The sequence below is a fragment of the Cherax quadricarinatus genome, chromosome 32, assembly GCF_038502225.1.
Source record: "Cherax quadricarinatus isolate ZL_2023a chromosome 32, ASM3850222v1, whole genome shotgun sequence".
NCBI classification, from domain to species: domain Eukaryota; kingdom Metazoa; phylum Arthropoda; class Malacostraca; order Decapoda; family Parastacidae; genus Cherax; species Cherax quadricarinatus.
Window position 1 is genome coordinate 4,917,693 of NC_091323.1, and position 27,908 is coordinate 4,945,600.

Below are 27,908 nucleotides of genomic sequence, written 5' to 3' on the forward strand. Positions count from 1 at the left end.
TTAACACCCTTGCAAACAGTTCATCAGGACCTGGGGATTTGTTAGGTTTTAGTTTCTCTATTTGTCTGAGGACCATGTCACTAGTTACCGCAATCGTGCATAGTTTATTATCGTCTTGTTCTACATAATCTATTATTTCTGGAATTTCACTAGTATTTTCCTGGGTGAAAACTGAGAGGAAGTAAAAATTGAAAAATTCACACATATCCTTATCACTGTCATTGATCTGACCAGAGTTACTTTTAAGTGGGCCAATCTTGTCCCTAATCAGGTATACAGATACCTGAAAGAACCCTTTTGGGTTAGTCTTCGAATCCCTTGCAACCTTAGCCTCATAATCCCTTTTTACTTTTCTTATTCCTTTTTTATTTCTCTCTTTATTTGAATATATTGATTTCCTAACTGCCCATCCTCTCTTTTGATACGCCTATATATGCCTCTCTTTTGACAAATGAGATATTTTAATCTATTGTTCATCCATTTTGGATCATTTTTGTCAGATCTAATTTCCCTACTAGGAACAAAAGTTGTCTGGGCAGCTAGAACTCTGCTCTGAAAAACGTCATATTGGCAACCAAGATCACCTACCTGACCCATAGTCAGGACATCCCAATTTAGCCCACCCAGGTAATTTTTCAGTCCCATGAAATCGGCCAAGCGAAAGTCTGGGACAGAGATTTGAATGCAGTTATCTGGGTAATTCCAAGATATATTGAAACTAAGTGATTTGCGATCGCTTTCCCCAAGCTCATCATTAACCTCAAGATTATTAACTAGTGATTCTTTGTTGGCAAGAACCAAGTCAAGTAGATTGTTTCCTCTAGTTGGTTCTGTCACAAACTGTTTTAAATAGCAATTCTTAACCGTATCAAGAAAGTCACTAGACTCAAGATTTCCTGTCATATTGTTCCAATCAATTTGTCTAAAGTTAAAATCTCCCGTTATCACAACATTTTTATATCTAGATGCCTTATGAATTTCGTTCCATAACAGCTTACTGCACTCCCTATCAAGGTTTGGGGGCCTATATATCACACCCAAAATTAACTTTTCACGACCCTCGAAAAACTGTAGCCAAACAGATTCTGCGTCCGATGTTTCTAATCTTATATCTTGTCTAACACAACAATTTAAATTATCTTCGACATGCATCGCCACTTCACCACCCTTCCTTTGGACCTTATCAGTATGGAATGGTTTATAATCCTGTATGTTGCATTCAGAGGGCATTCCACTATCAAGTTTAACCAGGTCTCTGTTATAGCAATAATGTCTGTATTACTTGCACTTTCAAGTAATCTTAGCTCATCTCTCTTATTTCTTAGACTCCTACTATTTGTATAGTAAACCTTAGTAGAAGGCAACGAGCTAGTCACTCGTTGCCTTCTACTATCTCTCTTTGTTGATCAATTGCTTTGCCTTTACTAGCAACTTTATTTTGAGTATTGTCTTTTAAACATATCCCTGAGATATCCTGGTTAAATCTACTGTTTTCAACCCTAGTACTGCAGCCTGATTGTTTCCCACAAACAACTATACCTCTATAATCTATCAGTTTAAAGTCCTAGACAAGTCATCAATTACCCCCTCAATCAAACTGGCTAATGCAACCACTCCAGCCCCAGAGAGATGAACTCCATCCCTACACTGGGTGGGTTACACTGCATCGAGGAGAGTATAGAGAGCATAGCAGGAAGTATTCATTATACCCAGCTGGGAACAGTCAGCACCGGCAACCTTCCGTGTACCTATGAAATTTACTAGTTCTTTTCTAGCTTTAATCCTATTGATCTGTAGAATGTGTATATGGATGCACTTTGCCTAAGTTGGTATGAATAACTCATTTGAAACTAAAAATTCATTCCAACATTTCTGTTAGTGTGGTTCAGTTTCTAGGTGCATTTTCTTTCTTTGAGTTGTCTTTAATAAAAACAAATATTATTAATCATTAAGTCTTAGACCTAGTATATTAAAGAACATTATGTGAGTCGAAGCTGACTTAGTTATTTGTAATTTCCCTAGATCATTGGATGATAATTTAGCAAATGCATCTGTTAGACTGACTGAAAACATAACTAATGGTATTCTTGGGCATACTTCAAGTAATTACATTTGAATAAAAAATATGAAGTAAAATGTTTTATTATTTCGTACATTTAATAATGATTTCAGCATTAGAAAATCTTAAGTAATTATAGAAAATAATGTAATAAAAAATATTATGTAACTGTAATGTGTTATTTTAATGATCAAGTAATTGTAATTTGTAATTCAAAATGTAACTGAAAATCTGGATGATTAATTGAAATTATGTTAATATTGAAACATCAATTACTTCAAGCCTTCAGTGTGCCAGGCAACACTGCTAACCTCGGCTACCCCAACATCCGTCCAGTCACATTGTTTTTAAATTCAGTAATGGTGCAAAACAGGATCCTGCAGAAGGAACCATGACTAAGGGACTTATCAGATTACCAGCGTGTGTACCTTGACAGCGTCAGAACTAGAGAAGACGAAAACTGAGATTATACAAAGGCACAAAGGGCAGGAAAGAGTCAAGGATGGAGATGGGCACGGGAACCCAGACTCAAGCAGAAGAGCAAACACAAACTACCTCAGAACCACTCACAGACTACCCTGAACCCCAATAACCTCACCACAACCAAACAAATTCACCCAAAACAACCCACACTCAGCACTCACAGCCCCCATCCCCATCACAAACTCCACCTTCAGAGCAACCCGCTATATTCTCCCACTACCCCATCCCTCACAAATCACCCAGACAACAATATTAAAAAAGCTGAAAGTATGGAAAACCAACACAGATGGAATAAATAAATATGAGGAAGGCACAAAAGAATCATGGAGGCATCCCCATGCATCACAGCGCTAATGGAAACAAAGCTCATGGGAATAACAGATGCTAGCTTCCTGTCTAGATATCAGATCCTGTGGAAAGAAAAAAAAGAGTAGAGGGGGAGGAGAAGTTACACTGGTCATAAAAAAAATAACAGTGGAGAGCTGAGGAAATGAAAAGGAATGAACATAAAGGAAGCAAGGGACTATATAGAAGGAACACACGAGGCTGGGGGTCCGAAGGTGGCGATTCTGGGGTCCCAAGGTGGCGATTCTGGGGTCCCAAGGTGGCGATTCTGGGGTCCCAAGGTGGCGATTCTAGTGATGTACAGTCTAACACAGAATATAGGAGGCCAAGGCAAAAATATGAGAATAATGGTGGACACACAAGTAGAGGTGGCCAGAAGGGCCCATATGGGTAGGGTAAAGATACTAGTTGTCAATGATTTCAATCACAAGGAGATTGACTGGGAAAACCTGGAGCCACATGGGGGGGGGGACCAGAAACGTGGAGTGCCAAGATGATGGGGAAGGTACTGGAAAACCTCATGTATTAACATGTTAGGGACACTACCGGAGAGAAAGGAAATGCTGAACTAGCAAAGCTGGACCTCCTATTCACATTGAGGATATAAGACCTCTCGGAGCTAGTGTTCATGTGGTCCTGAGCAGTAGAGTGTGAAGTAACACAAGTAGAATGAGAGAAGTCAAACTAGAAAAGATGGGTGTAGAAAAACTAAAACTAAGTGTGCAAAAGAATGGAAAAAAGAATAGAAGGCCCATGAAAATATGATTAGCTGAAGAGCCGGAAATGAATATGCATGGATAAGAGGGGAGACGGTTCGGGCATGTAGAGAGGCTGGAACGAAATAGAATGACTGGGAGAGTGTATAAATCTGTATTGGAGGGAAGACGGGGTAGGGGTCGGCCTAAGAAAGGTTGAAGGGAGGGGGTAAAGGAGGTTTTGTGTGCCAGGGGCTTGGACTTCCAGCAAGAATGCGTGAGCGTGTTAGGAGCGAATGAAGGCAAATGGTTTTTAGGACTTGACGTGCTGTTGGAGTGTGAGCAAGGTAACATTTATGAAGGGATTCAGGGAAACCGGCAGGCCGGACTTGAGTCCTGGTGATGGGAAGTACAGCGTCTGCACTCTGAAGGAGGGGTGTTAATGTTGCAGTTTTATAACTGTAGTGTGAGCGCGCCTCTGGCAAGAAAGTAAAAAAGTGAATGATGAGTTTTTTTTTTTTTGGGGGGGGGGTCACCATGGTGGGAAACGGCCGATGTAACAATACAAAATAAAATAAGAGAGGCCCAGAAACAATACGAGAATGACATAACATCGAAAGACAAATAAATCTAACAAAAGCTATTGTACAGCCACATCAGGAGGAAAACAACAGTGAAGGATCAGGAATCAGACTGAGGAAGGAAGAAGGATGACAACAAATGATAAAGAAACATGTGAAGAGCTAAACACGAGATTCAAGGAAGTGTTGTCAGTGGTGACAGAAAGGACTCCAGCAAACCGAGATGGAAGGGAACGTGCTTGACCAGGTGTGGTTTGCAAAGAAAGGTTAAAGGGAAATCGGCCTGACGACACTGGAAGACAGGAGGGTTACGGAAGACATGATAACGATATACAAAATACTGCGGGCAATTGATAATGTGGACAGAGACAGGATGTTCCAGAGATGGGACACAGAAACAAGAGGTCATAATTGGTTGTTGAAGATTTAGACAAGTCACAAGGATGTTAGGAAGTATTTCTTCAGTCACAGAGTTGTCAGGAAGTGGAATAGTGTGGAAAGGGAGGTGGTGGAGACAAGATCCATACATAGCTCTAAGAGGAGGTATGATAAAGCTCTCGGAGCATGGAGGGAGTGACCTAGCAGTGACCAGTGAAGAGGCGAAGCCAGGAACTGTGACTCGGCCCCTTCAACCATAATTTGGTGAATACACACACACACACACACACACACACACACACACACACACACACACAATGTAGTGGAGGCAGGAACCATACATAGCTTTAAGCAGAGGTATGATAAAGCTCATGGTTCAGGGAGTGACGCAGTAGCGACCAGTGAAGAGGCGAGGCCAGGAGCTATGAATCGACCCCTGCAACCACAACTAGGTGAGTACACACACACACACACACATGGCATGCAACAGTTACGTCTTCTAACTCATCCCAGCGTTCCCATTCTTCTGAAAATCTCTATTTGGAATCATTGCTGGAACTGCGTCAAAACCAGCCCAAAATTCACATTATTATTATAATCAAAAAGAAGCGCTAAGCCACAAGGGCTATACAGCGCTGCCCAAAATTCACAAACAAGAAGAATCATTGACAATGGCGTTTTCATGTTTCCTTTGAGGTAGACATGATCGTTATCTTAGGAATGTGAGCTTTTTAACTCTATATATAAGCTATTGCACTGTTGCTAGTTAAAACTTAACAAACTAGCCGCATTGAAAAAGACATTCTAGAGAGTGTTTCAGTTCGTCTTGGTCTTGATAATGGTTCGTGGTGGACCGAAATGTCTTGTGTATCATCTTCAAACTGAGAGTTATTCGTCTCGCAACCAGAAACTTTTTCGTTAATTCATCGTTTTCTGCCATGTCTACAGTGGTTCTGAACCTTGTTGGAGGTACTGAACCCAGCAAGTTTCATCTGTGCGTTCACTGAACCTTCGTAATTGGAAAAATGAAATATGATTTCTTCAGAATATGATTTTAATCAAAAGTGCCTATCAGAGAAGTTCAGAAATGCGCAGCGTCACCTTGGCAAGTGTCACTCTCATATTCTCGCAAGTCTGTTCCTTTTCTTCGTTTTGATATCTTGATCCTGGAAAAGGACTGTTCGCAAAGATACATTGTATCTTTGAGTGAGGATCTCAAGGGCTTTCTTAACAGTAAGAGGCTATGCTACGATCTGGTGACAACAAAACGTTGAGATCGTTGTTGTTCTGAAGAGTTGTTGTTGAATGTGGCTCTGCTGAAGTTCAATGATTTCGTTGAGGTATTCTTCATTGTCATCTTCTGTCGCAATGTCGCAACACTGAACGTGAACGGCTGTATCACCCATGATAGATATGACTCTCTGGGGGGGAAGTATCCGTCGAGACTTAGCACCGAGACAGTGTGTGTGTGTGTGTGTGTGTGTGTGTGTGTGTGTGTGTGTGTGTGTGTGTGTGTGTGTGTGTGTGTGTGTGTGTGTGTGTGTGTGTGTGTGTGTGTGTGTGTGTGTGTGTGTGTGTGTGTGTGTGTGTGTGTGTGTGTGTGTGTGTGTGTGTGTGTGTGTGTGTGTGTGTGACCTCCGTCGCACACCTGGGGTTCGAACGAACTCCAGGTTAAGAACCACTGGCTTAGAGGAAAGATCATCCTCCACACTCGTGTATTCTGCTCAGAGTTACTGAACTGAGTTGATGCCATTTTCCCAGTTTTGTATAATTATTGTACTCTTGTGTTTTTCATGCAATATATTGAAAAAAATTCTTAGCTTCAAAATTACTTCATATTCTCTGGAAAAAAATTCTCCCCTTTACATAATAAGTATTACAATAAAAAATTAATCACTGCTTTCAATAATATTATAGGAAACTGTCTTTTCTGGTCAACTTAAAATATAAATTCTGGCGTAATGTGCCAATAGGAAATTTGACATTTTATTGTGATTAATTTACGTGTGAAAATTAGAGAATGCCTCCTCAGATCGGTTTCAAACTTCAACATTAATAACGTTATTGGTCTGAGAATAGATTAATTTCCGAATTTTTCTTTAACCCTTATTCTCTGTATTATTGTAGTTGTAGCAGCCCTCCTGTGTAGTGTTGTTGTTGTAGCAGCCCTCCTGTGTATTGTTGTAGTTGTAGCAGCCCTCCTGTGTAGTGTTGTAGTTGTAGCAGCCCTCCTTTGTAGTGTTGTTGTTGTAGCAGCTATGCTCTGCCAGTGTTGTTGTAGCAGCCCTGTGTAGTGTTGTAGTTGTAACAGCTATAATCTGCCAGTGTTGTAGTTGTAGCAGCCCTCCTGTGTAGTCTTGTTGTAGCAGCCCTCCTGTGTAGTCTTGTTGTAGCAGCCCTCCTGTGTAGTCTTGTTGTAGCAGCCCTCCTGTGTAGTCTTGTTGTAGCAGCCCTTCTGTGTAGTCTTGTTGTAGCAGCCCTCCTGTGTAGTCTTGTTGTAGCAGCCCTCCTGTGTAGTCTTGTTGTAGCAGCCCTCCTGTGTAGTCTTGTTGTAGCAGCCCTCCTGTGTAGTCTTGTTGTAGCAGCCCTCCTGTGTAGTCTTGTTGTAGCAGCCCTCCTGTGTAGTCTTGTTGTAGCAGCCCTCCTGTGTAGTCTTGTTTTAGCAGCCCTCCTGTGTAGTCTTGTTTTAGCAGCCCTGCTGTGTAGTCTTGTTGTAGCAGCCCTCCTGTGTAGTCTTGTTGTAGCAGCCCTTCTGTGTAGTCTTGTTGTAGCAGCCCTCCTGTGTAGTCTTGTTATAGCAGCCCTCCTGTGTAGTCTTGTTGTAGCAGCCCTCCTGTGTAGTCTTGTTGTAGCAGCCCTCCTGTGTAGTCTTGTTGTAGCAGCCCTTCTGTGTAGTCTTGTTGTAGCAGCCCTCCTGTGTAGTCTTGTTGTAGCAGCCCTCCTGTGTAGTCTTGTTGTAGCAGCCCTTCTGTGTAGAGTTGTGGTTGCAGCAGTTATTCTCTGCCAGTGTTGTAGTTGTAGCAGCCATGTTGTGGCAGTGTAGTAGTTGCATCAGCGTGTTGTGTAGTTTTGCAGTTGTGGCGGCCCTACTGTATGAGCGTTGTAGTAGCAGCAGACCTGCTGTATTGTGTTACAGTTCCAGCAGCTAAGCTGTGTGATGTCGCAGTTTTAGCAGCTCTGCTGTGTAGTGTTGTAGTTGTAGCTGCCTTGCTGTGTTGTGTTGTAACAGTCATGATGTGTTGTGTTGTAGTTGTTGTAGCAGCACTGCTGTGTACTATTGTAGTTGCTGTAGCAGCACTGCTGTGTACTATTGTAGTTGTAGTGTTGTATGTGCAGCTCCACTGCTGTGTCAGTGTTGTAGTTCACACAGCACTTTATCTAATGTTGTGTTACAGCAGCCCACGTGTGAACTGTTGCAGTTGTAGCAGACCAACTGAGTACTGTTGTAGTTGTAGCAGACCTACTGAGTACTGTTGTAGTTGTAGCAGACCTACTGATTACTGTTGTAGTTGTAGCAGACCTACTGAGTAGTGTTGTAGTTGTAGCAGACCTACTGAGTACTGTTGTAGTTGTAGCAGACCTACTGAGTACTGTTGTAGTTGTAGCAGACCTACTGAGTACTGTTGTAGTTGTAGCAGACCTACTGAGTACTGTTGTAGTTGTAGCAGACCTACTGAGTACTGTTGTAGTTGTAGCAGACCTACTGAGTACTGTTGTAGTTGTAGCAGACCTACTGAGTACTGTTGTAGTTGTAGCAGACCTACTGAGTACTGTTGTAGTTGTAGCAGACCTACTGAGTACTGTTGTAGTTGTAGCAGACCTACTGAGTACTGTTGTAGTTGTAGCAGACCTACTGAGTACTGTTGTAGTTGTAGCAGACCTACTGAGTACTGTTGTAGTTGTAGCAGACCTACTGAGTACTGTTGTAGTTGTAGCAGACCTACTGAGTACTGTTGTAGTTGTAGCAGACCTACCTACTGAGTACTGAGTACTGTTGTAGTTGTAGCAGACCTACTGAGTACTGTTGTAGTTGTAGCAGACCTACTGAGTACTGTTGTAGTTGTAGCAGACCTACTGAGTACTGTTGTAGTTGTAGCAGACCTACTGAGTACTGTTGTAGTTGTAGCACACCTACTGAGTACTGTTGTAGTTGTAGCAGACCTACTGAGTACTGTTGTAGTTGTAGCAGACCTACTGAGTACTGTTGTAGTTGTAGCACACCTACTGAGTACTGTTGTAGTTGTAGCAGACCTACTGAGTAGGTATGTAGCTGTGACACCACTGTTGCGAAGCAGTTCCGATGTGCAATGTTGCAGTTTTAGAAGCCATCTTGTGTAGTGTTGTAGATGTAGCAGTGCTGCTGTGTAGTGTTGTAGATGTAGCAGTGCTGCTGTGTAGTGTTGTAGATGTAGCAGTGCTCCCGTGTAGTGTTGTAGATGTAGCAGTGCTGCTGTGTAGTGTTGTAGATGTAGCAGTGCTGCTGTGTAGTGTTGTAGATGTAGCAGTGCTGCTGTGTAGTGTTGTAGATGTAGCAGTGCTGCTGTGTAGTGTTGTAGATGTAGCAGTGCTGCCGTGTAGTGTTGTAGATGTAGCAGTGCTGCTGTGTAGTGTTGTAGATGTAGCAGTGCTGCTGTGTAGTGTTGTAGATGTAGCAGTGCTGCTGTGTAGTGTTGTAGATGTAGCAGTGCTGCTGTGTAGTGTTGTAGATGTAGCAGTGCTGCTGTGTAGTGTTGTAGATGTAGCAGTGCTCCAGTGTAGTGTTGTAGATGTAGCAGTGCTGCTGTGTAGTGTTGTAGATGTAGCAGTGCTGCTGTGTAGTGTTGTAGATGTAGCAGTGCTGCTGTGTAGTGTTGTAGATGTAGCAGTGCTCCCGTGTAGTGTTGTAGATGTAGCAGTGCTGCTGTGTAGTGTTGTAGATGTAGCAGTGCTGCTGTGTAGTGTTGTAGATGTAGCAGTGCTGCTGTGTAGTGTTGTAGATGTAGCAGTGCTGCTGTGTAGTGTTGTAGATGTAGCAGTGCTGCTGTGTAGTGTTGTAGATGTAGCAGTGCTGCTGTGTAGTGTTGTAGATGTAGCAGTGCTGCTGTGTAGTGTTGTAGATGTAGCAGTGCTGCTGTGTAGTGTTGTAGATGTAGCAGTGCTGCTGTGTAGTGTTGTAGATGTAGCAGTGCTCCCTGTGTAGTGTTGTAGATGTAGCAGTGCTGCTGTGTAGTGTTGTAGATGTAGCAGTGCTGCTGTGTAGTGTTGTAGATGTAGCAGTGCTGCTGTGTAGTGTTGTAGATGTAGCAGTGCTGCTGTGTAGTGTTGTAGATGTAGCAGTGCTGCTGTGTAGTGTTGTAGATGTAGCAGTGCTGCTGTGTGTAGTGTTGTAGATGTAGCAGTGCTCCCGTGTAGTGTTGTAGATGTAGCAGTGCTGCTGTGTAGTGTTGTAGATGTAGCAGTGCTGCTGTGTAGTGTTGTAGATGTAGCAGTGCTGCTGTGTAGTGTTGTAGATGTAGCAGTGCTGCTGTGTAGTGTTGTAGATGTAGCAGTGCTGCTGTGTAGTGTTGTAGATGTAGCAGTGCTGCTGTGTAGTGTTGTAGATGTAGCAGTGCTGCTGTGTAGTGTTGTAGATGTAGCAGTGCTGCTGTGTAGTGTTGTAGATGTAGCAGTGCTGCTGTGTAGTGTTGTAGATGTAGCAGTGCTGCTGTGTAGTGTTGTAGATGTAGCAGTGCTGCTGTGTAGTGTTGTAGATGTAGCAGTGCTGCTGTGTAGTGTTGTAGATGTAGCAGTGCTGCTGTGTAGTGTAGTGTTGTAGATGTAGCAGTGCTGCTGTGTAGTGTTGTAGATGTAGCAGTGCTGCTGTGTAGTGTTGTAGATGTAGCAGTGCTGCTGTGTAGTGTTGTAGATGTAGCAGTGCTGCTGTGTAGTGTTGTAGATGTAGCAGTGCTGCTGTGTAGTGTAGTGTTGTAGATGTAGCAGTGCTGCTGTGTAGTGTAGTGTTGTAGATGTAGCAGTGCTGCTGTGTAGTGTTGTAGATGTAGCAGTGCTGCTGTGTAGTGTAGTGTTGTAGATGTGTGTAGTGTTGTAGATGTTGCAGTGCTGCTGTGTAGTGTTGTAGATGTAGCAGTGCTGCTGTGTAGTGTTGTAGATGTAGCAGTGCTGCTGTGTAGTGTTGTAGATGTAGCAGTGCTGCTGTGTAGTGTTGTAGATGTAGCAGTGCTGCTGTGTAGTGTTGTAGATGTAGCAGTGCTGCTGTGTAGTGTTGTAGATGTAGCAGTGCTGCTGTGTAGTGTTGTAGATGTAGCAGTGCTGCCGTGTAGTGTTGTAGATGTAGCAGTGCTGCTGTGTAGTGTTGTAGATGTAGCAGTGCTGCTGTGTAGTGTTGTAGATGTAGCAGTGCTGCTGTGTAGTGTTGTAGATGTAGCAGTGCTGCTGTGTAGTGTTGTAGATGTAGCAGTGCTGCTGTGTAGTGTTGTAGATGTAGCAGTGCTCCCGTGTAGTGTTGTAGATGTAGCAGTGCTGCTAGCAGTGCCGTGTAGTGTTGTAGATGTAGCAGAGCTGCTGTGTAGTGTTGTAGATGTAGCAGTGCTGCTGTGTAGTGTTGTAGATGTAGCAGTGCTGCTGTGTAGTGTTGTAGATGTAGCAGTGCTGCTGTGTAGTGTTGTAGATGTAGCAGTGCTGCTGTGTAGTGTTGTAGATGTAGCAGTGCTGCTGTGTAGTGTTGTAGATGTAGCAGTGCTGCTGTGTAGTGTAGTGTTGTAGATGTAGCAGTGCTGCTGTGTAGTGTAGTGTTGTAGATGTAGCAGTGCTGCTGTGTAGTGTAGTGTTGTAGATGTAGCAGTGCTGCTGTGTAGTGTAGTGTTGTAGATGTAGCAGTGCTGCTGTGTAGTGTTGTAGATGTAGCAGTGCTGCTGTGTAGTGTAGTGTTGTAGACGTAGCAGTGCTGCTGTGTAGTGTTGTAGATGTAGCAGTGCTGCTGTGTAGTGTTGTAGATGTAGCAGTGCTGCTGTGTAGTGTTGTAGATGTAGCAGTGCTGCTGTGTAGTGTTGTAGATGTAGCAGTGCTGCTGTGTAGTGTTGTAGATGTAGCAGTGCTGCTGTGTAGTGTTGTAGATGTAGCAGTGCTGCTGTGTAGTGTTGTAGATGTAGCAGTGCTGCTGTGTAGTGTTGTAGATGTAGCAGTGCTGCTGTGTAGTGTTGTAGATGTAGCAGTGCTGCTGTGTAGTGTTGTAGATGTAGCAGTGCTGCTGTGTAGTGTTGTAGATGTAGCAGTGCTGCTGTGTAGTGTTGTAGATGTAGCAGTGCTGCTGTGTAGTGTTGTAGATGTAGCAGTGCTGCTGTGTAGTGTTGTAGATGTAGCAGTGCTGCTGTGTAGTGTTGTAGATGTAGCAGTGCTGCTGTGTAGTGTTGTAGATGTAGCAGTGCTGCTGTGTAGTGTTGTAGATGTAGCAGTGCTGCTGTGTAGTGTTGTAGATGTAGCAGTGCTGCTGTGTAGTGTTGTAGATGTAGCAGTGCTGCTGTGTAGTGTTGTAGATGTAGCAGTGCTGCTGTGTAGTGTTGTAGATGTAGCAGTGCTGCTGTGTAGTGTTGTAGATGTAGCAGTGCTGCTGTGTAGTGTTGTAGATGTAGCAGTGCTGCTGTGACTATTTTTTAAATAAAATTAAATATTTTTTAAATTTGAAAGGAAACGCGAAGTATACTGAAAAAAAAATATAAATTAACCCTTATGTGATATATATTTTAGTGTCATAATATATTTTACACATGTAACCAACACAGGAGAGAGGAGCTGACAACGACGTTTCGGTCCGACTTGGACCATTTACAAAGTCACACTCATTTATAAAGTATGACTTTGTAAATGGTCCAAGTCGGACCGATACGTCGTCGTCAGCTCCCCTTCCCTAAGTGCGGGTTATTTTGGTATTGTTTCGGTCACGGTAATGTGCCTTTTCGTTATATTATATTTTATTTCGTTGACCTTTGTAGACACCGTCCATATTCCATTCTTACTCTTGCCATTTTTTTTTTTTTTTTTTTGAAAAAAAAAAAAAAAAAAAAAAAAAAAAAAAAAAAAAAAAAAAAAAAAAAAAAAAAAAAAAAAAAAAAAAATCCTTGGGGAATGTAGAACATTGGAAACGAAAATGAAAACTGTGAAAAAATAATCTTTTTACTGTATGTTGAAGTTTGATAAGTTTTTTTTAATTTTCAATATCATAGGCCCTTCTGCTCTCATAACTTTCTGTGCGTTTTACTAAACATTTTTAGTGTTTAAGTTCAGTAAATGTGCCATCTGTATGATTCAGTCTCGTGTCAGAAGCCCTTGTCCTCTTTTCTAATAATTATAACACTACGTACAGGTGGTCTAATAATTATAACATTACGTACGGTGGTCTGGTGGCTAAAGCTCCCGCTTCACACACGGAGGGCCCGGGTTCGATTCCCGGCGGGTGGAAATTCCGACACGTTTCCTTACACCTATTGTCCTGTTCACCTAGCAGCAAATAGGTACCTGGGTGTTAGTCGACTGGTGTGGGTCGCATCCTGGGGGACAAGATTAAGGACCCCAATGGAAATAAGTTAGACAGTCCTCGATGACGCACTGACTTTCTTGGGTTATCCTGGATGGCTAACCCTCCGGGGTTAAAAATCCGAACAAAATCTTATCTTATCTTATCTTATCTTGAAGGCGTTTAAGTCATGGGTACAAGGTTCTTTGAGTATGTTTATTTAATATTTGTGGTCCATTTGGAGATGTTGAGATCCAGTGCTGGTGCTCATTGGAGGGCTGAGCATTAGCTCTTAATTTTATTGAACTGGTTGACCTGCAGTTCCTCTTCGTCTTGGGGATTTTGAGGAATAACTTCTGTTCCTCGAATGTTCATTAATTTTCTAGGGCTGGGATTTTGTACTATGATATATCCCTCTCTTAGGTCATTGAGAAACAGGAGGCTGAGGTTATGTTCCAAGAAGGATTTATCTCTGATCTCAGAGCTACAGGAGCTCCTTTATTTATGCTTTGTCAAAGAGGGAGACAAAAAGAGAGATAGGACTCTATAGAATGTAAAGAAATATTTTGATTTTGTAAACACATATCAAATTACCTGCACCGTGTTGTTTAATAATGTCGGGAATGTATTTATCTCATGACCAATGTTATAATAATATGTTTTTACAATATACTGAGAGAGGTAGTAAGAGTCTACTGGATGCTAGAGGTAATTAACTCATAGCGAAGATTTATCGAGATCCCTGCAGCGAGGAGCTTTGAAGTCAGACTTAATCGAGCCTTGCAGAGGCTTACACTATCATATAATGGGAAGTGTTTCGTGCGAAAACTAAATTAATACTTCTTGAGAAGCGTTCTGAGTTACACTGAAATAATTATCGTGATTTCACTAGGATGAGTATAAAACCGTAAGTGTACAAAATTTGAAGTTCAAAAAAATGTCTAGGCCTTAGGAAAAAGATTTATTATTCAAAAATGTGTGTACTCACCGACATGTAGTTGATAGGATCTTAGTTCCAGACACTGTTTCTCAACTTTCCGCATGTCAGGATCACTTCCTCCTAGCCTCGTTGACTCTTATCGTATCTGTTCTTGTTCGGTCCACTCAGAGATTGGGAAAATATTTGTTGACCTCCCAGTTATGCCACCCAATACCTGTTTCTTGCCTCTCAAAAAGCCTGTCCTTGTCTATGCTATAACTTCCTCCGAGTATCTTGAGAGTTGTTCCATCTTCTCAGGTTTTTCTCCTCCAGTGTTAGTCTTTCTACACAGCTCATACTCCTCAGCTCTGTAACAAGCCACGTTGCATACTTCTGCACTATCTTCAGTTACTAACATGCTTTTTCTCTCTTTCCTTATCGTGTAACTCCTGCTGGGAATATGGCATCTGATATCTCTTCAAACAGTTATATCTGTGTGATGGCCACGATGTTTACGGTTTACGGTTACTTTTGTTCATTCTTTGAACTCACCACTCGTCTTTGATGGAACATCTGCAGTTGCATACCACAATGTAAGCTTTTCCTTCACTGGTTGGTGCTGTATTGACTTTCTGCTTGTTGCTCATTTGATAGGAGAAGGAGAGGTAAGGCTGAGAATGGCTGTGCACCTCATTACAAGGAATGGGTCGCATAAATAAGCTGAAAAGCCGTGAAGCAGAATAAGGAGTGGGTATAAGGGGTAAAGATGGAACGTGGAGTTGCTGCTGGAAAAGTCATGTTATGCCCCTTGTCTCCTTTTCCTCCCCCTCTATCTCCTCATCCTTCCTTTCTTCAGAAAGCATCTCTACTAGCAGTTGTCTTTTTAGTGACTGTTCTCTGCTCCTCCTCCTTCCTCTCTCTCTCTCTCTCTCTCTCTCTCTCTCCTACCTTTCCTCTCATTCCTCATTTCCATCATGGTCTCTTAACTTTTTACTTCCTTCTCTAGTTTTAGGGTTAGTTTTTAACAATACTAATCCAATTTATCTCCTCAGCAACCTATTTCACAGCTTTGTTGCATATTGCCACAGGTTCCTCTGAATGTAATATACCTTTTCATCAAACTCCTTCAGATGTTTCTTCATTCCAACTATTACAGTATCTAGATAATGCCATCATTGCATTCATTCCCCTTCTCCCCATTTTTTCTTCCATGCAAAAGTGGGGATCCTTATCACATGATTTGAGTAGGCTTCAGTGACCATCTCTCTACTTATTTCTCAGGAGTCAGGTTGGTAGCGTCATTAGCTAACTCAGAGATAGGAGCTGTTAGGGCTTTAAATTAGAAATTATTAGAAATATGGGTTTATCTGGGGAAACATGGATGTGGAATTGCTGATCTGGGCTGTGAAAATTAACAAGATTGTAATATCGTGGAATTTAGGAATAAAGTTCATCAAGTAACAGTGAGTAAAGATAATGACAACAGAAACTCTGTGCTGATGAAGATGAATAGAGAAGAAATACAAATAGTCGAAGTACTAGAAATAAAATGAAGGAATTACGTATGGTTGCATGTGCGGGAAGCAACGATGTTAATGCACTAACTGAAACAAGGTTTAATTTAAAGTGTCCGGACGTAACTTAAGTTGTAACATGGTGATAGAGATACTGGATATAAAACCCCAAGAATAGACACTCAGTTTCTCTAGGTAGAATTTCTAGAACATGAACAAGTAATTTTAGGTGTTATGTACAGACCCTAAAACTTTGGAAGCGAAAGAGGAAGGTTTCCTTAGGACGAAAATGTTAGTGCTTCAAGACGCGATAATGTAGTAAGAGATGGGGATTTAATGTTAGTCAAATTAACTGGACATCTTTGTCCTGTAATTTGCAGTTCAATGACTTCCTGAACGTAGTTCAGGACTGCTTTTTGAGGACATTTATAAAAAGGGTAATTATCTCCTTATTTTTTTTTTAAATTTGGTGACTTTTGTAAATAATTTTGAGATTATTAATGAACTTGGAGCACGTGTGAGAGTATGACAACAGTGATAATGCCTTGACTGGGAATATTTGTCGTATAATTCAATTGACGATCTTACAATAATAAAAGGAACTGGGAATATGATATTTTATAATGTACAATGCGCATGAGAGTTACTAAAAATCATTATGTACTTATCCTTAAGGATTATTGCAGTTCGTGTGTATTGTCCACTTTTATGTTTCTGATGTTTTGCAAAAACCGAGCCACTTCAGTCACTCTAATCTAACCTTCAGTAAACTAGAGGTTCTACAAGAAAAAAGTGAAGCAGCAAAGCTTCAGATCATTTGGAAAATTTTAGTCCTCCGGATCATCACTTACTTAACATTAGATCGCATCTGTGACCTAATATTAAGCCTTTGTGCTGTCTTGCTGAGACGACACAAACCTTTCATCATCTGATGGAAATACATGGAATCTTATTGCCATATTCGCTGAAAATATTTCACAAATATTATTCATCTTAGTGGAAGAAATTATCTGGTCACAGAAATACTGTCTCAGGTACAACATTTGAAATTTTTCATCAACAAGGCTTCGAGGATCCAAGATTCTCAGGTGGTAGAGGAAAGCTTGCATGAGGTCCGGGTGAGTCAGTGTGGCAACCATGTTATAACACTGTTTTCCATATCTGTCACTCCTCTCAAGGATATTTGTAAACATATATTCAGCACTTGTTCAGTGATGACGTGTTGGAATCTGTTAAAGATCAACAGTTATTGTGTGTGTCTGTGAATTAAGTGTTCCTGATGCGAGCGTATGAGTTCCTTTATTTTTACCGATAAACTCCAACCAGTCTCCCCTACTTACTTGTTATCACAATGTCCACAAGGATTAGTGCAAGCACCTGTAGCAGATACCTGAGAAATTTCATGGACGTTAAGGCCATGTCACTTCTATACCACTCTTGGCGAGGACTTCTAGTGATGTCAGTATCTTCATCCTACACGGTGTGTAGTGAAGGCATGGCGCTTATGATGGACTGGACCCTATCTCTGCAGTCACTGGTAAATAAAGTGTAGGCGTGTGAAGGCTTTCACTACATAGGTGCATTTCTTCTCGAGAAAAATAAGATTGATATACAGAGGAAAAAGCGATCGCTACTCCCCCATCATCATTTGTGTGTCGTTTTGTGAGTAGAAATGTAACAGGTCTTCCCGACTGGTGGGTTTCCTGTATGCTTAGAAAGAGAATGTCACTGTGTAGAGGAGGGTGTCTAAGAATGAGTTGTCTGCTTTCTTGGAGCTCTGAGGGTAACTTTAGAGCAGGTTCAAGACTTTCAGCTCCAAAACCATCTAAGTGAGAACAATATGATGTCATCGATGTACCAAAATAACTTTATTGTATACGAATGGTATATAATACCGACAAGATGAGATTAAGACACATGTGCAACATCTGGGTATCTTTATTGTAGACGTTTCGCCATCCAGTGGCTTTATCAATACAAATTCTAGGACATAACTTGAAGACAGTAGAACTATGTACAGAAGATGAGGTAATCAGTCCCTCAACCTAGGAGTAGGTGCGAAGAGCACCATAGTCTTCAAGTTATGTCCTAGAATTTGTATTGATAAAGCCACTGGATGACGAAACGTCTACAATAAAGATACCCAGATGTTGCACATGTGTCTTAATCTCAACTTTATTGTACTAAGAATGATAGTACTGAATCTTTCGGGCTCAAGATTCTCCATGAAGATAGGCTATTATGGCCCTGAGAGGACCACCCATTGCTATACCAAAACATTGTTTGCAGTAGATCTGTTCCAGTTTGAAGAAATTGAAAACGATGCATTGGTCAATCAATCCGGTGAAGTCTTGTCTCAGTAACACTGGTCTCCTCACTTCCATGTAGACTCCATGATAAAAAGTACGTTGGGGAGACGAATTTACATCGTTCTGCATCATGCTGTACCCCGTTCATCTCGAGATACAACCGTCAGGTGTCATCACTACAGCTTTTCACCTTATCTCACCACATCCCAAATTAAGACATCTACTTGTCAATATATTCAAATATATCTACCCAATATACAAAAGGAATAAGCGAGGTACAGGACCGAAACATTTCCTCGTTAAAATGTGCTAAGTGTCATCTTGTAGACACAACCATCCCGTCATACGAATCTGAAATAGAAACTTGTGAAATATTTTGCACTCTGGCGTAGGTTAGAAGATAGCAACCACACTGAGTGGTACTGACTTCTTGTCCTGTGTCAACTTGACGCCTCATAAACGCTGTACACCAGCAATGATTTGGCAGACAACAACCACCCAGGGAGGTTATACCGTCCTGTCAAATGAACGTGACTTTGGAGTTTATTAAACATTTTGTATTAAGTAGGCTGGTAGACAATAACTCTCCATCCTAACATACGAATGTGAAACAAAAGCCAATTAGATGTTTCGATCACCCGCAGGACTGCTGAACTTTCTTTTCTGTCTCATGAGCCCGTAAGATGACACATAAATCTTACTCTTCTCTTGCTTGTACTCTTCGCCGTTTTTTTTAATGGTTCCTAGTTAATATATCTCCACTTCTTCCTCTTCAATATAGGCTGCCTGATCTGACGACTTCGCAGGGACGATGATGCGAGAGGCTTTAACAGATAACAGATACCGTGACCATTACCAGTTTGCTTAATTAATAACTCACGCAACCTGTCGAATAACTGTACAGGATTCAGAGGAAAATGGCCCCGTCGGCCCAGTCTCAGATATCTCTGTTGACGTCTGGTTCAGTCAGGCTGTTAGTGCAACAAAAATGTTTGGAAAAAAATGTTTTATTTCGCGCTACAACCACAATAAAAATTTATACGCATTTTTTCCTACTGAAGAGTTTTTTCCTTTGAAAAAATAGTATATATATTTATTTATACAGATAATACGAAATGCATTTTAGGATATGATATATTTCTGACTCAGCTCAGCAAATATTGTACTAAAAACAAAAATTATATATATATATATATATATATATATATATATATATATATATATATATATATATATATATATATATATATATATATACGAGAGAAGATTTAGGAGATACATTGTTGATATAAAGGTGGCATATACGGTACATGTTGTTACGTGTGTATCACCGATTATAAGGCGAAAATCTCATCCAGCTCCTCAGAGCTGGGGCGTGTGCCCAAAATGCAGCATGCATTACCCCTTTGAACAGCCGCGCTGAGCCGCTGGAACAGAAAACTAGCTGCCCTGGGATCCCTAGTTACCCTGATGAGTCTTTTTCCCAGCTCCTTAAGGAAATTAGATGCACTCTTTCCCCATGAGCCAAGGGTCTCTGAGCCTATGGGAACAAACATATAATGATGGGCAAGTTCTCCATATTTTCTAGACTTTTGGGACTCCCTAAAGCTGGCAGCTGCCCCTCCTTCCTCCCTGGTGTATTGGAGATAGGTATCAGCCAAGGTAGATGCACATGTATAGTCCCACACCACCTGCTTCCCATCTGTCCAGGCTTGAAGGGTGATACCATCTGGACGCTTCTGGCTGCCATCAGATCTGCATAGTTGGGGTGGCTCCCTTACTGCTGGGCATCCAGCTGTTGTGAGGCTCCTCCTGATAATGTTATTAACCTCCTCATGTCTCGCAATCTTTCCCACGGATTTACGGCACACAAGACCATGGTACCCGAATCGGTCTGCTGCTTCACTGCCACAAATACACCTGTGTTCGGCGAGAATAGGGGCGGCAAGTCGAAGGGCAACACCGATGCGGATGGTCTGTGGGTCGAGGCGTGTGCCAAGGCTGGAGTTGGGAACAGCCAACAGAAAGTCCCCAGCATGAGGGGCTCTCACTGCCAGCAGGCGGGCTCTATCCTTCCCTGACACACTCTGAAGCATCGTTGAGGCTATATTTTCCACTATTGGACCATCCCAGTGCGATTGTTTGTAGTTATTGGGGGGAGCAGGTCTGGTTTCTGAGCCCGTTAGATTATCCCAGATCATTGCTCCGTCAATGAATTTTTGGTCCTGGGCTCCAATCTTGTCCCTAAGATGTTCAGGGAGAATCGCTGCTACAAGCTCTCTGGATGCAATACACGAGGACAGAAAAGCAGGTAACGCAATCTGTGATGACTTGCGGACACCAATGCCTCCTAGTCTGACTGGAAGTGTAGCTTGGTTCCACTGCCCGTCTTCTAGAGTAAGGTTAAGTACTTTCGTGAAAATCTGCCTCAGAATACTGTCATATTCGTGCAGTATAGGGTTATCATATGAATATATATATATATATATATATATATATATATATATATATATATATATATATATATATATATATATATATGTATAATATATATATATATATATATATATATATTTTATTATATTTTTTATTATCACACCGGCCGATTCCCACCAAGGCAGGGTGGCCCGAAAAAGAAAAACTTTCACCATCATTCACTCCATCACTGTCTTGCCAGAAGGGTGCTTTACACTACAGTTTTTAAACTGCAACATTAACACCCCTCCTTCAGAGTGCAGGCACTGTACTTCCCATCTCCAGGACTCAAGTCCGGCCTGCCGGTTTCCCTGAATCCCTTCATAAATGTTACTTTGCTCACACTCCAACAGCACGTCAAGTATTAAAAACCATTTGTCTCCATTCACTCCTATCAAACACGCTCACGCATGCCTGCTGGAAGTCCAAGCCCCTCGCACACAAAACCTCCTTTACCCCCTCCCTCCAACCCTTCCTAGGCCGACCCCTACCCCGCCTTCCTTCCACTACAGACTGATACACTCTTGAAGTCATTCTGTTTCGCTCCATTCTCTCTACATGTCCGAACCACCTCAACAACCCTTCCTCAGCCCTCTGGACAACAGTTTTGGTAATCCCACACCTCCTCCTAACTTCCAAACTACGAATTCTCTGCATTATATTCACACCACACATTGCCCTCAGACATGACATCTCCACTGCCTCCAGCCTTCTCCTCGCTGCAACATTCATCACCCACGCTTCACACCCATATAAGAGCGTTGGTAAAACTATACTCTCATACATTCCCCTCTTTGCCTCCAAGGACAAAGTTCTTTGTCTCCACAGACTCCTAAGTGCACCACTCACTCTTTTTCCCTCATCAATTCTATGATTCACCTCATCTTTCATAGACCCATCCGCTGACACGTCCACTCCCAAATATCTGAATACGTTCACCTCCTCCATACTCTCTCCCTCCAATCTGATATTCAATCTTTCATCACCTAATCCTTTTGTTATCCTCATAACCTTACTCTTTCCTGTATTCACCTTTAATTTTCTTCTTTTGCACACCCTACCAAATTCATCCACCAATCTCTGCAACTTCTCTTCAGAATCTCCCAAGAGCACAGTGTCATCAGCAAAGAGCAGCTGTGACAACTCCCACTTTGTGTGTGATTCTTTATCTTTTAACTCCACGCCTCTTGCCAAGACCCTCGCATTTACTTCTCTTACAACCCCATCTATAAATATATTAAACAACCACGGTGACATCACACATCCTTGTCTAAGGCCTACTTTTACTGGGAAAAAATTTCCCTCTTTCCTACATACTCTAACTTGAGCCTCACTATCCTCGTAAAAACTCTTCACTGCTTTCAGTAACCTACCTCCTACACCATACACTTGCAACATCTGCCACATTGCCCCCCTATCCACCCTGTCATACGCCTTTTCCAAATCCATAAATGCCACAAAGACCTCTTTAGCCTTATCTAAATACTGTTCACTTATATGTTTCACTGTAAACACCTGGTCCACACACCCCCTACCTTTCCTAAAGCCTCCTTGTTCATCTGCTATCCTATTCTCCGTCTTACTCTTAATTCTTTCAATTATAACTCTACCATACACTTTACCAGGTACACTCAACAGACTTATCCCCCTATAATTTTTGCACTCTCTTTTATCCCCTTTGCCTTTATACAAAGGAACTATGCATGCTCTCTGCCAATCCCTAGGTACCTTACCCTCTTCCATACATTAAATATATATATATATATATATATATATATATATATATATATATATATATATATATATATATATATATATATATATATATTATATATATACAGAGAGAGAGAGAGAGAGAGAGAGAGAGAGAGAGAGAGAGAAACACAAATAGGAATCCAGCCTCATAGGCACCAAGGCAGTGCTCTCGCTGTCACCGGAGGGGACACACCACTAACAACTTCCTGCGAGACACTAGGTGTAATAATGTCACAAGAGGGAACTTCAGGAGAACCAGTGTCGGAAGACAAAGGAACTTGACAGACAGGACCACCTCTTTAGAGACCTGTTCTCAGAACAAATCAGCAGCATCTCTGAACTGATGAGCACACTCATACGTCTCCCAGTCAGCTACTCCTATCTCATCCCTGCAAGTGGTTTTGTGCCTTATACAAGACCACAGATCTACATGCCAACAGCTGCCATGGTGCCGTACCCCTCTCAAGAGCAGGCACCTTACACACCTTGCACACCCATCACCTCAAGCTGAACACATCATGAGGAGCCAATCTATCAGCATCCTATCGGCTAACATTAGAGGTTTCATTACCAATGTCTAAGAGCTCTCACACAGTTTTGTGAACACTCGACATCCCGACATGATAGCTGTTGTTGAAACATTTTTGGACGACAGAACTCCAGAAAATTTTGCAAGAATTGCTGGCTAAACCTCGTGGATGAGAAGAGACAGGCAAGGGCAAGGAGGAAGTGTTGTTGTGTGCATCTCTAAAACTGTACATACCCAGCACATTGATGTTTCTATCCCTACTCATCTTGAAATGATGTTCTTCAAGCTATGCATAAACATTAATACCTCTGTACTAGTATGTGCAATGTACAGACCTCAGTGGCAACATGCAGACCCCATCAATTTTCTAATGGAAAATGTGGACTTCCTTTTGCTCCAACACAACTATCAACATAATATAATTGTTGGTCACCTCAACCAACATCTTATACAGAGGGACTTTGATGACCTTCTTGCAGTGTTTGATATGAGCAACTTTGATTTCCCTACTCACTACTCACATCCAGTAGTGAGTTATCTGGCAGAAGGTATAGTCACTTGTCAATCCCTCGGCTGTGTTGGATCAAATGACCACAAGGCTGTTTTTACGACGCTTAAGATCCCAATAGAACGAGATGAGGAGTCCTTACGCACCGCCTGGCAATGGGAAAGAGGTAATTGGCCAGCCCTTTGCTCTGAGCTCGCCACCGCCGACTGGAATGCTTTTCTGCAATGGGATGTTGACAACCAAGTGAATGCCTTCACTGGACACATCCTTAATCTACAACAAGAACACATCTCTCTCCGGCAGTATGTAACGAAGCCTACTGATCAGTCGTGGTTTGGCTTTCGTTGTAGAGAGGCTGCAACTGCTAAATACAAGGCATTGCGAAGGTATAAGAGACATCCTATTACATATAACGAACTTGCACAGTCAAGCCTGTAGGCATATGGGGCAAGTTCAAAAGTGGGCCATCTCTAAATGAGAGGAGAACACAAAAAGAAAGCTAGCATCAGGTAGAGTAAGCTCCAAAACCTAGTGGTCCCTGGTCAAGGACAGACAAGGTTATCTGCCTGATGAACTTATTACACCTCTGAATCGACAGGATGGGACCACCTCCACTAGTAGTCAAGAGAAAGTGGACCTTTGCCCAACACTTTGCTACCAATATGCAAGTTCCTGGTCCAGCAAGGGATCCTCCTTGGTTAGCTGCAAGAACTGTATCAAAACTGTCAGTGGTGACAATAAGGCAGGAGGAGGTGCATCTTAGATCGCTTGACCGAAAATAAACTGTGAGCCCAGACAAGATAAGATTTGGTTCGGATTTTTAACCCCGGAGGGTTAGCCACACAGGATAACCCAAGGAAGTCAGTGCGTCATCGAGGACTGTAACTTATTTCCATTGGAGTCCTCAATATTGTCCCCCAGGATGCGACCCACACCAGTCGACTAACACTCAGGTACCTAGTTGCTGCTAGGTGAACAGGACAACAGGTGTAAGGAAACGCGTCGAAATGTTTCCACCCCGCCAGGAATCGAACCCGGGATCTCCGTGTGTGAAGCGAGAACTTTAGCCACCAGGCCACGGGGGCCACTTTGACAAGTTGAGCCCAAGATTACTGAGACGTGCAGACCAGCTAGCAACACCTCTAACTCACATCTTTCAGCACTGCCTAGTACAGTGTAAATGGCCCTCTTTGTGGAAAGACGCATATGTAGTCCTTGTTTACAAAAAGAAGAGCAGAGCAGAAATCAGTAACTACAAATCAGTGTCACTCCTGTCAATCACTGGCAAGATTCTTGAGACAACAAACTCAATCAAATCACCTCAGTGATTACCTTCATGGTAGATCTCTGAGGGTAGCTCACAATGGAACAGAATCAGCAAGACATCCTACTGGGGCAAGTGTTCCACAAGGAAGTGTGCTGGGATCATTGTTATTGAATGTCTACTTCAATGACCTTCTTCATCTCATCCCAGAATACCATACATATGCAGACGACTGTTCTCTCATATTTTCTTATCCAAGAGAAGAAATGCCAGCTGCTCTAAGCTACATCAATCACCAGCTAAACGCTATATCAGCTTGTGGAAACCGATGACAGGTAACATTTGCACCTGAGAAAACACAAATGATGATGGTCTCTAGGCACCATGATGGTAATGCCGGAGCAGCAGGAAGTATGAATGGGAGAGTATTGGTACCTGGGGAAGTAGCTGATAACCTTGGGTGAAAGAAATTTGGCTCCGAACTAACGATGAAGAACCACGTTGTAAATCTTGCAAACAAGGCAGCCAGGAAGCTTACAGCACTTCGACGTATTTCGCATTTGTTTGACAGTAGGGGTTACAAGATTCTATGAGAGGCACAAATACGCTCACACCTTGAGTATGCTCCACTTTCTTGGTTTGCCTGCCCCCCCCCCCTTCTCATCTGAGACTGCTTGACAGAGTAGAGAACAGAGCAAGACGTCTCATCTCTCGCCTGGACCCATCCTGGATAGATCTGTCATTTCAGCAGAGCCTTCAACACAGGAGGGATGTGGGTGGCCTTACTGTTATGTACAAGGCCAATATTGTCAAAGTACCACACTTGGTTCCACTTCGAGGACATCGAGAAGCAAGCTTCTTTACCATAAGACGGGCAGCCAGCAGCAACTTCACTCTGGCTGTAACCTTCTCCCGAACATCACTTCATCTGAGATCATTTGTCACCAGGATGACTGGCGTCTGGAACACATTCGTACAGCATTATGATGTCAACGAGATAAAGCCAGTTGATCAAACGAAAATGCTGGCCCACAGATGGCTCCAAATTCATCCTATTCCCTACTTGTATGTCCCATAACAATAAAAATGCTTTCAAATGAGCTGATGTAGGTAACAGCTCTTAGCTTGTCAATAAAGTTAAGGATCCTTAACCGAACCTTGTCAAACCAGGTGTAAGAGAGAGAGAGAGAGAGAGAGAGAGAGAGAGAGAGAGAGAGAGAGAGAGAGAGAGAGAGAGAGAGAGAGAGAGAGAGAGAGAGAGAGAGAGAGAGAGAGAGATGCTCCCATTTTCCACCTAGCAGTAAATAGGCACCTGACTCATGGTTACCTGTTGTGGGTGGCATTCTGGTAGAGGATCAAAAATGGAACCCATATGCAAATAAGTTAATTCTGGAATATTTTCCCTCAGGGTAATTAAACCTTTTCGGTAATTAATTCACCCGGGATATTTACCCAAAATTTCTTATTTTTCTTATTTTAATTTACTGTTCACGGTAACTGTTTGAATGTAAACTTGACACAAGTGTCTACCTCCACAATAGGTTGTGTCTGCCTACTTACCCTGTGGTCCACAGTAAGCTGTGTCTACCTGTTTACACTGAGGTCCGTAGTAGGTTGTGTTTACCTGTTTACTCTATGGTCCACAGTAAGCTGTGTGTACCTGTTTACTCTATGGTCCACAGTAAGCTGTGTGTACCTGCTTACTCTATGGTCCACAGTAAGTTGTGTCTACCTGTTTAATCTATGGTTCACAGTAAGCTGTGTGTACCTGTTTACTCAGAGGTCCACAGTAAGTTGTGTGTACCTGTTTACTCTATGGTTCACAGTAAGTTGTGTCTACCTGTTTACTCTATGGTCCACAGTAGGTTGTGTCTACCTACAACAATTCCCTGATTCTCAAATAACCTACACCAAAAGATGGAAAATTAACCGTTCTCATGTCGTAATGATGGTTAACTAGGAATTATTACTCTCAGGAATAATCACCTCTAAGATCAGTAACCCTCCAGAGGTAATCACCCGCAGGAAGTAATTGACTTCCGGGAGTAATTCTGCCCTTTCTCAGTGAATAACTTGGTGGCAGTACTCTTAATAAAATAATAATATATTTTCATTATATTATTATTATTATTATTATTATTATTAATGGCGGTGGGGCTCATTGTCTATTAGGGTTATTGATCATTTATCTTGTCAATTACTGACTTATTTATTAGTTATCTTCTGGGGAATATTTTTAATGTTTCTTCTTAACTTCAAACAGACTGGTCTGAGACCTGGCTGCAGGGGCGATGATTCCTTCAAGCATTACCAACCCGCATGATCTCCGTCACACTCAGCGAACGAAGGATGGAGCCTCCGTCACGTGACAACAGTTAGATACGTATCAGCTGCACTCACCTACGACAGTGAGGTAGATCCTTGAGTTGCGGGTCGGAGATTTCTTAAAGTCTACTCGGCAGCGGTAGAGACCATCATCAGAGCTCCAAACATTGTGTAGTTTGAGACCAGAATGACCAGGGGTCATGTCGAACTTGGCCCGGTTTTTGAGTATGGGTAGTGGCTGGTGTTTGGGCTTGTCTCTCAAGTCAACTCTGTGGAAGAACGAGACTGAAGGTTAATTCTTATTCCATGAAAAGATTCATAAATAAGTCATCTAGGTGATAGGAAAATGCCGGATATTTGAATTCAAACTACAAAACAGGTTCTGGAATCCAACTCCTTGAAAAAGAGAGGTTTGACGTTACAATTCACTCCATGAAACAAGTTCTGTAGGTTAGCAGAGGTTAGTAGAGCTAACGCAAATTGATTATTAAAAAGGTATACAGTACCGACAGGTTTATAAGAAACATGTGCAACAGTTAGACATCGGTATCCCGAAACACTTCACCTACAACTTATATCGCTACCACTCCTACTACCACTAGTATTACACCTTACTCTGAGCCTATATATACCCTCTGTGTCCATGTACTGTTTGTAACGGCTTGACAAAGCTCCTGGAGAGCGAAACGTTGCCACAATAAAAACGTCACATTAGTTGCACTTGTGTCCTTTTACTTTACATATTGTCGGTAATTCTACCAACATTTTTACAGAGTACAGAAGAGTGAGCAGTAGCAGTGGAGATGTTAAGACGATGTCATCAGTCCATCACCCTTGAAGACGTTGTTTTGAGGTGGTCAGTCCTGACAACCTCAAAACCTCTCAAAACAATACCTTGACAGAGGTGAAAAACACAATACCCACTATTTCATGGATACAACAATACCAGTCACAATACCACTGCTACAACAATACCAGCCAAAATACAATTGCTACGTCAGTACCATTTCTACAACAATACCAGCCACAATACCACTGCTACAACAATACCAGCCAAAATACAACTGCTAAGTCAGTACCATTTCTACAACAATACCAGCCACAATACCACTGTCATTGTAGTACCAACCACATTACCATTGTTACAACAATACTAGCCGCAATATCATTGCTACAATACCAGCCACAATGCCATTGTTACAGCAATACCAGCCACAATACCATTGCCACAACAATACCATTGCTACAGCAATACCAGCCACAATACCACTGCTACAACAA

The 27,908-nt window shown here is 42.1% G+C and overlaps 1 protein-coding gene across 1 annotated transcript in view; it reads right to left on the reverse strand.

The window, feature by feature from the left end:
* The window catches only part of LOC128690170 (nephrin-like), a 398,545-nt gene extending 371,631 nt beyond the window's left edge, over positions 1 to 26,914 (reverse strand). Inside the window, exon 1 of the mRNA XM_070090735.1 lies at positions 26,703 to 26,914. Coding sequence (XP_069946836.1) covers positions 26,703 to 26,829 — 127 coding nt within the window. The 5' untranslated portion in view covers positions 26,830 to 26,914. The remainder of the gene's footprint in view (positions 1 to 26,702) is intronic.
* Between the last annotated feature and the right edge of the window lie 994 nt (positions 26,915 to 27,908).